The 16923-nt window shown below is 40.0% G+C and overlaps 1 protein-coding gene across 2 annotated transcripts; it reads right to left on the bottom strand.

Annotated features, from left to right (window-relative positions):
* Nucleotides 1-8797: 8797 nt before the first annotated feature.
* LOC112431872 (ubiquitin carboxyl-terminal hydrolase 12-like) lies at nucleotides 8798-15649 on the bottom strand. 2 transcript variants are annotated; one of them, XM_076885021.1, is made up of 19 exons: nucleotides 14989-15649; nucleotides 14389-14469; nucleotides 14135-14190; nucleotides 13767-13836; nucleotides 13574-13657; nucleotides 13030-13085; nucleotides 12620-12710; nucleotides 12451-12534; nucleotides 12241-12341; nucleotides 12061-12117; nucleotides 11829-11960; nucleotides 11613-11736; nucleotides 11375-11526; nucleotides 11170-11269; nucleotides 10953-11029; nucleotides 10664-10772; nucleotides 9997-10054; nucleotides 9677-9834; nucleotides 8798-9590 (listed from the first exon to the last, which is right to left on the bottom strand). In XM_076885021.1, the coding sequence occupies exons 2-19, from the start codon at nucleotides 14413-14415 to the stop codon at nucleotides 9585-9587; spliced, it is 1542 nt and encodes a 513-aa protein (XP_076741136.1). In that variant the 5' UTR covers nucleotides 14416-14469; nucleotides 14989-15649; the 3' UTR covers nucleotides 8798-9584. The 2 variants fall into 2 exon arrangements, with proteins under 2 accessions (XP_076741136.1, XP_076741135.1); XM_076885020.1 differs by lacking the exon at nucleotides 14989-15649 and having other exon boundaries at nucleotides 14389-14530.
* Between the last annotated feature and the right edge of the window lie 1274 nt (nucleotides 15650-16923).

Raw genomic sequence — 16923 nt, 5'->3', positions numbered from 1 at the left:
ACTTTGCTTCCGCTTCATTTAGAGATTATTTTAAAATAAGATACAAACAAATGATAATGCGCATAGTTTCGCTTTTTGACTGATTGTTGTGTTTAGAAATTTTAAAAGTCGGGACGGGTAAAGGGGTAAAAGAAGTTGGAACGAGAGGGCGTGGGGCGGGTTTAGAAATGAGAAAATTCTAAATTAAAAAGTTAAAAGGTTAGAAATGGATAGATAAACATGAAAGTTTTATATCCCCATGTGTTACCATGTCTTTACATTAATTTACTCATTTATTTACTGCAGTGAAAGCACGCTTCAAGTCTGGATAAAAGGCACTTTACATAAAAGTAAGAGAAATTTGTATATGATACAACACTGTGTCACATAGTGAGTAACGAATCATTTTACAGTTCGGATTTCCCCTTCTTCAGGTAAAACCCTTCTCAGACAGTCACAGTTTTCTCGGGACCAGACTGTCTTATTTAAAGCCCCATGTGAACACTCAAACTGTAAATGGGGAATAATAATAGAAACAAACGATAACAGCCAGCTTCCGCTTTTCCCTTGAGTGAGGAAGAAATCAAGAGATGATTGTTTTAATCTCAGCGCGGTGCCTGTCACACCCTCCTCCTGGCTACCTTAAAATACCCCGCTCAATAAAAAGAGCATCAATAGGGGAACCTCTGTGTGTGTGTGTGTGTGTGTGTGTGTGTGTGTGTGTGTGTGTGTGTGTGAATGCACCTGCAGAAACACTGATCTCATCTGGGCAAAGAGTTGAAAATGAAAATGTTTTAAACGAAAAGCTTTGGATCCAGTAGAAAATAGGCCCCATCAGCAGCATTCAAAACTGCCAAAATCTAGATCCATCTGTTATTATTTTTAAAATTTTATTTAATGTATTTATTTATTCACTTATTTATTTATTATTTTAGTTATTTCGTTTTCTATGCTGGTCATTTGTAAGAAATGTTTTTATAAATTGGTACGGGCAGTTGAACACAACAAGCCATTTAAACAAAGCCGACCTTTAAGGAGAAATGAGGCCACTGTCATCATCACGATGACCACAAAAGAGTTTTCAGATAGCAGGTGTGCATTGCTACACTGGTATAAAGCACATATACAGTATACATATACTTTATTAGGTATACCTTGCTAGTACTGGGTTGGACCCCCCTTTGGCTTCAGAACATTAGTCATTAAGGGTGTGGCATGTGGTGTTTAGAAAAAGCTGAGTTGGCACATGAAGATATCCTACACGCCGTTACACCACTACTAACACCTTGAACTGTTGCTACAAGGTGTTTGTGCCAAATTATGACCAGGCCATGTTTTTCCAGTCTTCTTTTGTCCACGTTTGGTGATACCGCATGAAGCCTCAGCATGCTCAGTTTCCTGTACTTGGCTAACAGGAGTGGCCAGTCTCTGTAAACTCTAGAGATGGATGTTTGGGAAAATCCCAATAAATCAGAGGTTTCTCAAATACTCAGATCAGATCTGAGCGACAAACATGCCACATTCAGAGTCACTTAAATCACCTTTCGTCCCAAACTGATGTTCAGTTTGAACCTTATCAGGTCATCTACATGCCCAAATGCACTGAGTTGCTGCCATGTGGTTGGCTGATTAGATATTTGTGTTTACATGGAGATAAACAGGTGTACCCCATAAAGTGGCCAGTGAATGTATGTACATGTTTGGAATAAACTGCAGTACAGTCTGTTCTTTTCAACCCAACAAACAAGCAAGATCACTTTTTTAACCCCTTTTTATTAGGCCTTCGTGGATCTTGAGAATAATATGCCAGAAAACAGAAACAGGCTCAAAGCTATTGTGACTCATTAGTGCAGTTAGAGAAGCACATATCCTAGCTTGCCTGGTAGAGTGCTTCACCACCTAGCCCTGCGGGTGAGTCTCTCCAGAATTGATTTTTCTCAGAGATGAATTTTACTGTGCCTTTGCCTGGTGTAACATGCCTTTAGAAGTGTGTGTGTGTGTGTGCGCGCGCGCGTGTATGTGTGTGTGTGTGTGTGGCCTTGTGACTATGAAGTTACTTCTAGCAGCACAGTAAATATTATTTTCCTTATTTTCTGTCATTATGTCATTACTGCTTTTAATTTGACAGACATCTATCTATCATCTGTGATAATGTTCATGTATTTCCCATTATCAGATTAAAATAAACTTGGAGAACTTACAGTGAGCACATGCACATAAATCAGAAAACGCATACACACTCCCCAAAGTGGGCTCCATGGCCACATTTCCTCCGCGTCATGTAAACACTATTGTGTACCCGGTGATAGGGATCACTGGAACCTAATTGTTTGAGGCAATATTCGCAGTGCATTTCATGGAGAAAGTGACAAACAATGCTGTGAGCGCTGGTCGGGACAGACGCCTCTCTTCTCCTCCTGCTCCGCGACAGATGTCGACTGTGTTTATTTTTCCTGATTGTCCTGGAGACAGGCCATCCAGCCACAGGACACAGCAAGGAGGGTTTTAGTTTAGTTAGATATTCAGCACAAAGGAGGAGGATGGGGTTGCATTGCCAGCCTTGAACCTGATCTCTTCCCCCCACACAGCACGGTGTACACCTGATCATCTCCATCAGGACTCAACCTTAAGTATTGGAGGGATCAAGCTACAGGAAAAATAGGAAAGGATTTCAATTCTGTAAACATGAACAAACATTAGAAGATAACACCATTGTAGATGAAAAAGATCAAAAACAGGATAATTTTCTTCTGAAGAATAATGAAAAGGATATTTTTTTTTGTGAGTCAAGAGGAAAAAACGGGAGTGCGTGCATCATTTCACATAATTACTGAGTAATCTCATAATTTCATAATGTCTTGTGATTTACTTCCTGAAAGTTTGTTCTCTATTACCAGCTTTCCTTTTTGCTGAGATCCACCAGTATATTTTAATTCTTACTCCCAAATCCTACACAGAACCTCTGTCTGCTATCTCCTTGTACAGGATTGGAAATTCAGCAACTAAACTCGGCACATGGGTACCTCTTAGGACCCAAAAGGTTCTTATCTTTATCACCGATTATGTCATCATTATTTTGCTTAGCAACAACCTACAAACAGGTTAAAATGACCTGTTGTGCTCCCATAGCACCTTGTAAATTGTATCATTTTAATTTCAGGACAGTAAAATAATATATTTTTTAAAGCCACAAAACTTAAATTATGCATGATATATCCTGATGTCATCATGTTGCCGAGCAACAGGCTAAAATCAAGGACCAAACAAAACAGCATGGACTTGTACTATTTGACAAAATAAGCAGGCAGATACATTATAACTAAATTAAATATAATGGCTTTTTAAATTAATTGCAAACATTTATTTTATGGCAATTTGAAGCCTAGTTAAAAATATTTTATTTTATTCAGCAGTACCTTTACAGCCCACAAGAGGGCTCTGAGTTTTGGAAAAACAGCCATTAAATTATAGCAGTAGTTTTATTTTCATTTCATTTTAATTCATTTTATAATGAATGACAGAATTCGACAGATTTAGAAATCACTGCAGAGGTAGTTAAACCTCAGCATCCATTTAAATGATGGGTGGTCTACAGAGATTTGATAAGCTCAGGACTTTGATTTTTCATTTTCGGTCTACTTGTAAAATAACTGACTCAAGTCACACCTTTTATCAGACAAGTTATCAGATTTCACGCTTGTCCATGTGAAGCGCCTGGAGGCTTGAAACACACCTTTAAACAGACGGTAAAATCAGTGGAGTTCCCCTTTAATTTTTGGAAACGCAGTGATTCGTGAGATTAGTTTCCCTCGTGCGTCTAATCTAATACAGATCAAAAAATCTGATCAAAACTCATCCTAAATCGGTTGCAGTGATGCTCTGTGAAACTGTTGCTCGTTCAAAAGCACAACATAACCTTAGAAAATAGATCAGTGAGGAGTCTCGTTTTTCTCTCCTATCTGTATAAAGTTCATGGTGATTCTGATTACAGTAACGGCACCTTGTACAGTGTCAGCCACATGTCGACGGTCACACATCGCTCCGTTCCCAGGATGCACCTGGCCACAAGCAAGCAGGCGGACGTGAGGGACAGCTGTTTCCTGTGCATGCTTCCTGGTTTGGCAGAGAAAAAAAAAGGGGGGGGGGGGGGGGGGGCTTTAGTGGTGGGAGGGAGTTGGGGTACAGAGTTGGGCAATGGGGTAAATTTGTGTTTTTGCTGAGGGATTTTTCAAACAAGAAATATCTGCCACAGGTGTGAGGGTAAAGAAGGGTGTCACACATATAGAGTATATGCTACAACAACACGATCTCATAAAAGAAAAATAAGAAGTCACGGGGATCGTGGGAGAAATGTTCCTTTATTGTCTCCAGTCTTTGACTCCCCCACCCCAGGGGGAGAGCGTGGTTGGCCACCTAATCAGAGCATAATGGTCTCAATCAATAGTTTCCTTGATTGCACACGTACTGTACATTCCACATCAACAGCGCACAAACAGGGCTGTGTTTTCATGCGAGGTGCTTAAATCAAGGAAGCCTGCGACAGTGTTTCATTACATGATTATGCTGCTGTTCAAATCAATACCATGTTTTTCAATATTTCCATGGAAATAAATAACTTCAGTGAATAAGTTCAGTCAATAGGTTATTCTGAGCATAACAAGGCAAATATCTGACCAATCAGTGCAGTTAATTGGACAAAATCTGTTAATAACACTTTTCTGTTTGTCTCCTGTAAAGTCTGGATGGACGTTTTATATTTCTGAACTAAAGGAATAAAGACTAATCATTATGATGCTTTTGCAAACATGGCTAGAAAAATAAAAACCCAGTAGATGTTGCAGCATGAAACCTGTAACTAAGTATAGTTGTATTAAGTGTCCGTGAGCACGCATCGTTGAGCCTATTTAGACGTTTTTTTCCAGACTTTAAAATCGGTTTTGTGACATTCAGGAAAGACGAGCGTGAGATGAGGTGACACAGTGGAAAGACGGTCCAGCGACACTCGCTGTGTGGACCTGTCTGACTCATTTGACCCTGAGGCCGCCCGCTGACCTTTGACTCTAAGGCGTCATTACGTGCGGAACTTTACGAGAGCACTGCGGCTTTTCAAACAGCCAGCTCACATCCACTTCCACTTTTGGCAACAGAATTACAAATATTTCTACATGAGATGAGCTCTGACAATAGCCTTTGTAAGTGTGTGTATATATGAATGGATGAGTTTCTGTTTGATTCTCTGGGCCTCGGTGCCAAAACTGTATGTGTCTAAACGAGCATATGTGGACGGCCGAGGTTGCGATTGCCACTCGGCACACGTACGGTGCGTGTGTCTGTGTCTGAGTGCGTGTGTCCTTTGGATCGTGATGTGTGGAACAACAGCGTATTGTGTCTTCCTCTCTCATATTTCTCATCATCAGCACTGCCGGTGTCTAAATTCCACTGGTGTGTTCACAGCGTGACGGAGGGACTCAGCCCTGTTGTCAACCCCCATCCTGCAAAAATAGGAAACACAGCATCACTTTTCCACTTTCTCCCTCACTTTTCACCACTAATTCAAAATATATGTCTTCCTGTTTGGAGCTCTCACACTCTGGACTTGGTTGTTTGTATTGGAGAAAGGGTGCAGTTTTGCACATACTCTGTGCTGCTTTTTAAGCACAGAGTGTGAGCAGCCATTGGGGAAACACCTCCATTACTCTGACACATTAACTGTAGATGTTTATGCCTTTCGCCCCTGTATTTGTCAATATGATTTACTCATTATGTGATATAACTGCATCAGACACCTGTGATAATGACCTACAGTATTGGTCAGAACTGAATCAGTCTTACACACAGCTTTTTCATTTTCACAAGGCTTATTTCGCCTTCTTGCTAAGCATTGTAAGATTTTGGGTGCTGAACAGGCCTGCCAGCAGTCCAGACCTTTCACCAACTGAAGACATTTGCAGCACCATAAAACATGACAGAGAAGAGCTGGGACTATGTGAAAGGGTGAAGTGCTGCAGTAAAGTTGCAATGGTCCTATCTTTTATACAGTCTATAGTTCACTCTACTAAGATGTGATTATTTCCAAGCTCCATTTAGTTTTAGTTAGCTGAAGCTAAACCAGAAGTTAAAACGAGATGGTGAAAAACATTTTTAGTTAATGTTACGACTGTTGTTGTAATGTTGTCTCATATGTAAATCTGAGTGCTCAGGTGCCTTTCCTTGATTGGTGCATCCATGGGACGGACCATACAGATTGGCTAATGACCTGGAGACAACATATAAGATGACACCGCCATGGACCTCAACCAGCAGGCTTTGTGTTACTTGTTTCTTTATACAGGAGCATGTAGGGGTGGACTGCCTTTTTATTTGATTACCCTTTTCTCATGTTTTTGTTAGTTAGGGACATTTTGGGGGACGTTATTCTCTTACTTATTAAACACATGCTCCCATCCACTCTCTTGGTCCAGAAGCTCCATAATCCAAGTGTCCCAACTCAGGTCTGATGGCATTTTTTCAGTGGTGTTTTTAACCTCTTGGGAACTTTCACTACATTCCTTACTTGATGCAGAAAGAAGAAACGAGTCAGGGATGCATAGCAAGCACAACAAGACAGCAGCAGCCCAACCTTTCACCAACTGAAGACATTTGCAGCACCATAAAACATGACAGAGAAGAGCTGGGACTATGTGAAAGGGTGAAGTGCTGCAGTAAAGTTGCAATGGTCCTATCTTTTATACAGTCTATGGTTCACTCTATTCGATTACCCTTTTCTCATGTTTTTGTTAGTTAGGGAGATAAGACATTGTCATTTGGTTTTATTCTTTTCATAAATAAGTTTTGTACATCCTTTAGATACGGTCCCTTTTGTTTGTTGTTTTGGGGTCCACCCCGAAGCTGTAGTTCATTGAAAAAGGATCCTTTATCATTTTTTGTTTTATTTATTTAATTTTATTTTTCTCCTTGTTACTATGTGGAGTGGTATATTCTGATTGTAAATTTGTTGTTTGGTTTGGGTTAGGACCGGAGAGAAATGTTAATATTAGTTTGTTCCCTGATTTTTGGTGCCCACTTGTAATATAAGTTGGATTGTAGATAGGGGGCAGGGTTTAATAAGAATATTTTCTTCTTCCTGCTCCTTTTCACACATGGTTGTAGTGCTTTATTGATAAAGTGTGGTTGGTTTGTTTGATCTGTTGTACCAAGTGTGAAATAAATAAATAAATGAAATGAAATAGTTCGCTCCTTTCCTTTGTTAGAATTCAATCACTGTGAAAAAAAATCACCATCAAAATTGTACTGGTTGTGTGATGTGCTGCTTGGGGTCAGACAGGGGTGGATCACCCTTATATTATGGTCTGGCCACCCTTAGACAGGCCATAACACTAACTAAAATGAAAATTAAAACTAGACTTATAACTGGCTGGCTGGTGTCCTTACTGAACTGTGGGCTCCTCTTTCCAGGTGTTCGTACTGCCTGAGTGGCACCAAGATGTGCTGTCTTGCCTCTTTTGGGTTTTCTGCATGTTTCTGGCTCAACATGCAAGTATCCACTTCTTGACGTTCGCTGTTGGTTGCAGCCACTTGAGGTTTTTGGGCTCATTTGGGTTCTCAACACTGGGCGACTTTGATGGGAGTGAAAGCATCCTCACAACATAAATCACCACACTACCTGCTTTTGTTTCAGGTTTTTTCTTTATCCTTGTTAACATGTTTGGGTACTGGGTTTACCTGTAATGCATTTTGTGCTCCAAAAGCTGTTAGCATGACCTTTCTTATCATTAGATTGTGCCACACCAGCACCTGAGAGAAAAGCTTTGAGTTTGATTTTGTGTTTGTGTTTTGCAGGCACTCAGGAGAATAAGTCATGATGTTTCTTGTGTTTGTCATGTTAGTATCTCAGTGCTTGTCAATCACCAGTCAACAGTGTCACCACTGTGAACAACATCCTGCGACTGTTTGAGCCAAAACCTTCGAGAAGTCCCTGCAGCCGCTTCAAAACTCATCACTGAGCTCGATCTCTCTTTTAACACGCTGGAGACAACAATGAAAGATGACTTTCTTTCATATGCTGCTTTGAGGGCTTTGTTCGTGAACAACAACAGAATCAAAACCATCCATGAAGAGACATTTCACCCGCTGATTAATTTGGAGAAACTGGACTTCCACAAACCAGTTGGAGACTTTGTCTTCTGGATGGTTTCAGAACCTGATTTCTCTCCACTATTTCAATCTTTTGGGAAACAAATATACAACACTGGGTCCGGTTGTTGTTAACTGATCTTGACTTTGTTGATTAAACGTTGCAAACCAGCCTTCAGTGTGTCCTGTACATGAGGTCATTTAGTACACCACAGCACGGTGAGTTTTTTGAGCTGATGAAGTTCAGCCAAAACAGGAAACATGCAGCAGGAGACAGTAACTTGTTAAAATGTTATAAAAGGTACAATTAAAGATTTTCACCCTACAGGGTTGTCAATGATCCAAGGATAAATGTCTAATTTGGTCAAAAGTTTATAAGCCATTTCTGGAGAGACTGCAGTGGAAATGTTGTCACTTTTGGACTTTGCTACCTGCAGCTAAACATTTGCAGCTAAATCATTTATTTAAAAGCAGAAGCTGCAACTGATCGAGTGAATGTTTGTCTGAAAACTTAAACTGAACTCCAAGCGTACCATTGCTCCAGCTTACCATCTTTACCTGAGTGAATCAGTTTGTTGAACAATCTAAATGATTCAGAAACTTCTGTGACATCAACTTAACTAAGGCTCATTACAAATTTCACAAAACACTGCTGAATACTTTTAATATTTTTTTTATTAGTTATTTTTGTTTTGTTGTTATTTTGATTTTAATAAAACAAAATAACATAAAGAATCAAATTGTTTCTTTGTTTTTTTAAATTTAATTTATTTTACAAATAAATTAATAATAATATTAATAATAATAACAACAAATTAGTGCTGTCAGCGTAAACGTCATTAGTTAAAATGACGTTAACGCTGACAGCACTAATTTGTTGTTCCAGAGAGCAAGCCAAACACTGGTCTAGAAAAGGACGATCTCTAGTAGTGCTGCACTACTAGTAGATTTTGTTTTAACCTCCTAGGACCTGGTGTCCACATATGTGGACATAACATTTATGAGACCAAAATACAAAATTTTGCTCTTCAAAAACCTGATATCCACTTATGAGGGAGGACATTACACTGCCCCTGTTCAATCGAACTTTAAAATGAATGTCCTCATATGTGGATCTCATTTTTTTGAGAAACAAAAAAAAGATAGTCCGAATCTGATGTCTTTGTTTTCACATTCATCAGGTCCCAATCAACCCAAATGGCACAGAGAAATTAAAAATGCATGCCATGAAAGAGTTCAGGTCTTAGGATGTTAAAAATGTCCCTGCTGATGAGACCAGTGAATGTGGGGCGACGGTGGCAAGAAAAAACTCCCTCCTGGAGGAAGAAATCTTGGGAGGACCAGGCTCTCTGGGAGGACCCTTCCTCCTGAGGGCAATACTTACCAGTACTTGTCCTCCAGTGTGCGATGGTGGGCTGGGACGAGTGTTGTTTCTTCTCAGCATGATGATGACCTTCCTTCCATTTCCTGTTTCAGAACTGAGAATGAAGACAAAACTGGTTAACAAGGTAACAGGACATTTAAAAATTCTCTCACTTCAGGATGAGATGCTGTGTCTTCTTACGTTTCTCTTGTAAAACAGCATGTAGGCCGAGTGCTGCTGTTCCTCACAAGCTGCCGATCCGGTTGTGTGGAGCACCTGTGCGTCATTATAGGTGAGCCAGCGATCTGATGTAGAGTGCTGACTCTCCTCAGGATGGACAGAACTACAGATGTAGTGTCCTGAAATCACATTAAGACAAATGAATCCAACTTCTGGAAGTCAGCTGATTCAAGCAAACAGTGATTTTGACTTAGTGCGTCTTAGAACATCAAAAGCTTTTGTGTGTGAGTCCTTCACTGAAAAGTTTTCATTTTCTGTTTGTAACAAGTCTGTTGTTTTACCTGATTCTGTGCCTCCATAATGACTGATGATGCTGACAAGACTATAACAGCCACCACCCTGAGAAGGAACAAATCCAAAGAGTGTTAGTTTCACAAAGTCTCACATCAGAGCCATAATTAAGCTGATTTGCTGAGGCTACGTCCACACTAATGCGTTTTCGTTTGAAAACACATCGTTTTCTCTCCGCTTTGACCTCCCGTCCACACTGAGACGGCGTTTTCCTCAAGGAAAAACACAGCATCTTGAAAACGCTCTCGAAAACGCACACATTTCAAAACGGAGTTGTCCCGTCGCAGTGTGGACACTCGAAAACGCAGACTTTCTAAAACGATGATGCATTTTAGTCATGTGATGCAGTCATGTGAGCAATTAAACAAAGATAGCCGAGTGCATTATACAGCGGTTGTTTTGATTGCTCTCAACTTTGACAGCCCTAAAAAAGATTAATATCAGTTTGTACATGCTCCGGATAGCTTTTCTTCAAATTCTGTAATCCTCACTCACTTTTGCGCATGCGCAGGACTGGAACGTAAGCGTTTTCGGCCGTTTCAATGCAGACGCACAACTATTTGAAAATGACTGAAAACGCTAGTGTGGACACGGAGTTTTCAAATCTATCAGGGCTAGTGTGGACGTAGCCTGAGACGTTCTGCAGTCTGTTTTTACCTGATTGGATGGCACCACCAAGTCCCTCTGCAGCCTGACGGGGTCATCCACCTTCTTAATCTTGTAGGTTTGTGTAAAGCCAAACCTCTTCAGATGCAAGATCAGGACTCTGGCAGAAAAGAAGAAAAAAAACACAAACAAGGTAGAAAATAAGAAGAATGAGTGTCAAACACAAACAGAAGATGGGAGAAAACGACTGCTCAAGTATTGTCTCGAAAAACTCTGATATTTGATGCGCCACAGTTTGGAAACCTGGTCAGTCGATCACTTCTGATGTGACCTTACTCACCTTGGCAGTGTATCAAAAGACGACTTCAGTTCTGAGGCCGTCCCTCCACAATCACAGCGAAATTCTATTTCTTGTTCCTGAACAACAGCACAGAGAAAACAGGCTTTATGGTAGAAAGAAATCTCAACATATGCACACACACATACGCACAAACACTAACAAAAAAGGTGTGTTAAGATCGCTGACACTACAACTCTATTGGAATTTGTGATCTTACCTTCAAGTATGTCTCTAACATGTTTATAATAGACCCCTCTGGAACAAGGTCAAGAGACAAGCTGGTGAAGTCCTCGTGCTGTGATGATTGGTGACCACAGCTACACATTTCAGGAGTAACGTAGTTAAAGTAAAGATCAGGTAGGTGGAAAAGAGGTATATGAAAATATTGCAACCAGCTCTGCGTTTCTGAAAGACAGGCTTACCTCTTGCATGTCCTCATGTTTTCCATTTTAAAAATGTGATGCTCTTCTACTGGGCAGGTATAACTTTGGCCCAGGAGAGCTGCGTTCCTCTCCAGGTGAGGTGCGAGCCTTTTGACCTCATTGAGGAACAATGTTAGGAATTCATGAGCGTCCTGAAAGAAAAGCAGAGAGATTTAAAACAGTACATCAAAATCAGAAGGTAAAGCAAAAAAACAAAATGTCCAAATAGCTGACGCACTTTCTGTGCACTGCCGGTGTATTCAGGAGCTTGACTGCTGAATGCCTTCTTAAAAGCTCTTAGGTGGTGATCTTTAAGGCCATAATCTGTTGACTCATGACAGTCCCTGACATCAATGAGCCTTCTGTAGAAAGGAAAGGGTAAACAGACATTTCTGCTGTTAGATCTCTTTGTTCTTCAGGTTTTTGAAGAAAGTAGAAGGTTGACGTAGCGCACCTTAAGAGCTGAGCTTCTGGATCTGTGCTCCACAAAACCTCCTGACGCCTGATGTCTCTTATGAACTCCTCAATGTTGAGGAGGCTCTGCAGGCAGGAGTTCATGTAGCAGGTGTTTCCGATGTTTGGAAACCTGACACACACGCACAACGTTTACAGTATCAGTGTAAAAGAATTCATTTTCTCCACTTTGACAAAGTGAGCTTTGGTCTTTGTGCACCACGTGTACTCACCCGAAGCAGTCTATAGTCCCAGTTTGACTTTCTATTATTTCTCCACCGCATGCTACACTGCTCCAAAAAGGTAAAAACACAAACACAAAATTAGGAAAGATGTCAGGATGCTGAGCAGTGTATGTGCATGGATGCATGAGCTTTGAAGTTGAAACATTTTGGAGGACGTCTTTCTCTTACCTGTTAAACACATGCTCCCATCCACTCTCTTGGTCCAGAAGCTCCATAATCCAAGTGTCCCAACTCAGGTCTGCTGGGATCGTTTCCGTGGTGCTTCTTACCTGATATAAATATATAGGACATAGCTGTGTGCCTCATTGCTCTTAATTGCTCTCATTTAACTGTGATGAGTAAATGCTTGATGACAGTGACTCTTTCCATAAAACATACCTTCCCGGATTTAAAAAGAGAGCAGCGAGACCTTTTTTGTGTCTTCACAGTGTTGCTCTCTGCCTCTGCATCGCTGTCAGTTTGCTGCAGAGGACGAACAAACATAAGTTTATTAAAAAGTACATTTTAAAGAGAATGTGTATTTCATATGTTTTGTGTAAAAGCAAACCGAGGAACAGCAGAAGATGTGTCTCCATTTTCTCTTCTTTTGGCCATTTTCAGGGTTAGCTGGTGTGGCAGCAACAGAAGCATCCGGGATGCTGATGAGGACAAAAGTGTAAATGTTGTGGAAATTTATAAGAAGGAGTACATTTTGCTAATACAGATTGCTAATAAAAGTGAATAACTGTAATGGAATACCAACATGAACAAAATCATGTATTTTATACATTTACACTCTACATTTTCAAACGCTAATCTCTGCATCCATATAAATAATAGACAAGACTAGAAGGAGTAAAAAAGATGTAAATACACAAGGTGGAAGAAAAATGCCAATAAAAGGGAAATAAAAGAGCTCCAACTCAACCACTGCTATAAATATCTCCAGCAGCATTAAAGACTGGCGCATTTCTTTACCTCTGATGAGACGTAGAAGGAATTTCCTTCTCTGCCACGTTTTGTTTGTGTAATTTCTGTTTAGAAACAAGAAAAGCAACATCAGTAATGGCATAAAACAAACATACCAAGTGGGTCTCTCCATGAAAAGTGTCCAGTTAGAAAATTTGGTATTATTTCATATTATTTATCACTTTAGTGAGCTGTCAGCTCATGAAGCAGATATAGGAATATCTTTAAATAAAATAAAAACAATTTATTCATGCCTTAAATTGAGTTTTAAAGTTTGTCCTATGAAATACAAAATCCTTCATTTGGTTCTGATCAAAATTCAGTTTTTACAGAAATCATCCATGAAGCTTCAAAAATGCTTATTCACCATAAAAAATATTTAGAGTAACATCCTGCAAGTCTCTTCGAACTTACCTTTCTGTGAAAAAAAAACGTTTAAACATCTTTGAACTTAATTTGAGGACATAGCTGTGTGCTAAATTGCTCTTAATTCTTCTCATTTAACTGTGATGAGTAAATGCTTGATGACAGTGACTCTTTCCATAAAACATACCTTCCAGAATTTAAAAAGAAACCAGCGACACTTTTTTTGTGTCTTCACAGTGTTGCTCTCTGCCTCTGCATCGCTGTCAGTTTGCTGCAGAGGACGAACAAACATACGTTTATTAAAAAAGTAAAGTCACTTTAAATTAACAAGTGCAATTTAAAGAGAATGTGCATTTCATATGTTTTGTGTAAAAGCAAACCGAGGAACAGCAGAGGTGTCTCCATTTTCTCTTCTTTTGACCATTTTCAGTAACAGGAGCATCCGGGATGCTGATGAGGACAAAAGTGTAAATGTTATTTTTCAAAGTGCAAATTTTTAACAAGGAGTACATGCTGGAGATTGCAGATAAAAATTAATAACTGTAATGGAACAAAATCATGTATTTTGTACATTTACACTCTACATTTTCAAACGCTAATCTCTGAATCAATATAAATTATAGACAAGACTAGAAGTAGTAAAAAAGATGTAAATACAAAACACCAATAAAAGGGAAATAAAAGAGCTCCAACTCAACCACTGCTATAAATATCTCCAGCAGCATTAAAGACTGGCGCATTTCTTTACCTCTGATGAGACGTAGAAGGAATTTCCTTCTCTGCCACGTTTTGTTTGTGTGGTTTCTGTTTAGAAACAAGAAAACCAACATCAGTAATGGCATAAAACAAAGTATATGGTATGAAAATACAAAATCCTTCATTTGGATTCAAAATTCAGTTTTTACAGAAATCATCCAAGAAGCTTCCTTAAAAGTTTCAAAAATGCTTGTTTACCATAAGAAAATATTCATAGAAATGTGCTGCGAGTCTCTTCAAACTTACCTTTCTGTGAAAAAGAAGTTTAAACATCTTTGGACTTGATGTGATCGCAGCCAAAATCTCCTCAGCTTTGCAAAAGTTCAACTGAAAACAAGCAGTCAAAGGTTGTATATTTATAAACTTTCAGCATAGAATGTTCATACCCTGAACAGCAAACATCAGCATTATGATGTATGGGGCAAATTTGCATATTTTGGAATGTATGCTCATTTGAACTGTATGGTGCTCGTCTCCAAGCAACTGCTACACAAAACAGGTCAAGTCAAGTGGCTTTTATTGTCATTTTAACCACGTGCAGAGGTGCTGTACAGAGTGAAATGAGACAGCGTTCCTCCGAGACCCTGGTGCTATATATGACATATACGGACAAACCCAGGACTACATAAAGTGCAGTGTGCATAAATTGCAAAAATAAACAAGACAAAACAGTGCAAAACGTGACAGAACAGGACGAAACAGACACAAGACAATGGAAATGTGCAAAATGCTGAGTATTGTGCAAAAGTAACTTGGTGTCTGTATGTATGTGTATGAGTGTGAGATACTGCAGACAAGTGCTTGGTAGTGACATGTGTGAAGGTGTGCGTGTGCCAGTGCAGTCACTGAGTGTTCAGGGGTCTGACGGCTTGTGGGAAGAAACTTTTCCGTAGTTTGGTAGCGAGGGCCCGGATGTTGTGGGACCTCTTTCCAGAAGGCAGCAGGGTGAAGAGTGTGTTTGAAGGCTGTGTGGGGTCCTCCAGCAAGCGGGTGTTATAAGGAGGGGAGAGGGGCTCCAATGACCTTCTTAGCTGCTCTCACAATCCGTTGTAGGGTACTGCGATCCAATACGCTGCAGTTACCATACCAGACAGTGATGCAGCTACTTAGGATGCTCTCATTAGTCCCACTGTAAAAGGTGGTGAGAATGGATGGTGGGAGATGGGCTTTCCTCAGCTTCTGCATGAAGTAGAGATGCTGCTGGGCCTTCTTGGTTATGGAGCTGGGACTGGGCAAATCTTAAACTTGAAAGCCAGGTCAGAGCTGTTGTAAGATCTAGCTTTTTTCATTTGAGGGAATTAGCCAAAATAAAGCCTATCTTATCGAAACAGCATTTTGAGACAGTAATCCATGCCTTTGTTACTTCTAGGCTGGATTATTGTAACGCACTTTATTTTGGGGTTAGTGATGCGTCCATTAGGCGCCTGCAGGTTGTGCAAAATGCTGCAGCACGTCTTTTAACTGGAACAAAAAAGTTTGAGCACATTACCCCAATTTTAATTTCACTCCACTGGCTACCTGTACATTTTAGGATTGTTTTTAAAATTCTCTTATTTGCTTTTAAATCTCTTAATGGCCTGGCCCCCCCCCTACCTCTCGGAGCTACTACAACCATATACACCTCCCCGTTCCCTTAGGTCCGCCAATCAGCAGCTCCTTAAGGTACCAAAAACTAAGTATAAATCTAAAGGTGATCGTGCTTTTGCTGTAGTTGCTCCAAAGTTGTGGAATGATCTACCCTTGCATGTTAGGCAGGCCTCTTCTCTCTCTGAATTTAAAAGTCTTCTTAAAACATATTTATTCGCTGAAGCCTTTGGCATTGATTAGAGGGGTTGACTCAATTTGTTTTGACATGTTTCAATTTATTTTAGTTTTTTAGTTATTTATTTTATCTTATCTCATTTTAATTTTCTTTACTTATGCTTTTAGCATGTACAGCACTTTGTGAACTCTGGTTTTATGTTAAAGTGCTTTATAAATAAAGGTGGTATGGTATGGTATGGTACTGTGAACGCCTCATTATAAACATCGAGCAACAGGGGACTTAACATATCCTCAAATGCTCTATAGAAATCCAATGGTAACCCATCTAATCCTGGAGCTTTATTAAGTGGCATACTGTTAATTGCACGGGTAATCTCCTCCACTGTAATTGGAGCATCTATAATCTGCTGGTCAGTAGTAGAAAGCTGTGGCAGGTTTAAATCAGTAAAGAATGCTTCGAATTTCTGTTCATCTAAACTACCTTGTGTAGAATAAAGATTATTGTAAAAGGCCCTGAATCCATCATTTACAGTGGGGCAAAAAAGTATTTAGTCAGCCACCGATTGTGCAAGTTCCCCCACTTAAAATGATGACAGAGGTCAGTAATTTGCACCAGAGGTACACTGCAACTGTGAGAGACAGAATGTGAAAAAAAAAAATCCATGAATCCACATGGTAGGATTTGTAAAGAATTTATTCGTAAATTAGGGTGGAAAATAAGTATTTGGTCACCTCAAACAAGGAAAATCTCTGGCTCTCACAGACCTGTAACGTCTTCTGTAAGAAGCTTTTCTGTCCCCCACTCGTTACCTGTATGAATGACACCTGTTTGAACGCATCATCTGTATAAAAGACACCTGTCCACAGCCTCAAACAGTCAGACTCCAAACTCCGCCATGGCCAAGACCAAAGAGCTTTCGAAGGACACCAGGAAAAGTATTGTAGACCTGCACCAGACTGGGAAGAGTGAATCTACAATAGGCAAGCAGCTTGGTGTGAAAAAATCAACTGTGGGAG

The sequence above is a fragment of the Maylandia zebra genome, linkage group LG6 (genome assembly GCF_041146795.1).
Source record: "Maylandia zebra isolate NMK-2024a linkage group LG6, Mzebra_GT3a, whole genome shotgun sequence".
NCBI lineage: Eukaryota > Metazoa > Chordata > Actinopteri > Cichliformes > Cichlidae > Maylandia > Maylandia zebra.
This window is presented reverse-complemented; position numbering and strand designations above follow the sequence as displayed.

What these genes read in the sequence shown, in the direction of transcription:
- LOC112431872 (XM_076885021.1), bottom strand. Translation starts at nt 14,415, where the DNA reads ATGTTTAAACTTCTTTTTCACAGAAAG. An exon ending in CTCTTTTTAAATCCGGGAAG is followed by an intron (nt 12,342 to 12,450) that starts GTATGTTTTATG and finishes TATTTATATCAG; the next exon opens with GTAAGAAGCACCACGGAAAC. An exon ending in TGTTAGAGACATACTTGAAG is followed by an intron (nt 11,030 to 11,169) that starts GTAAGATCACAA and finishes GCTGTTGTTCAG; the next exon opens with GAACAAGAAATAGAATTTCG.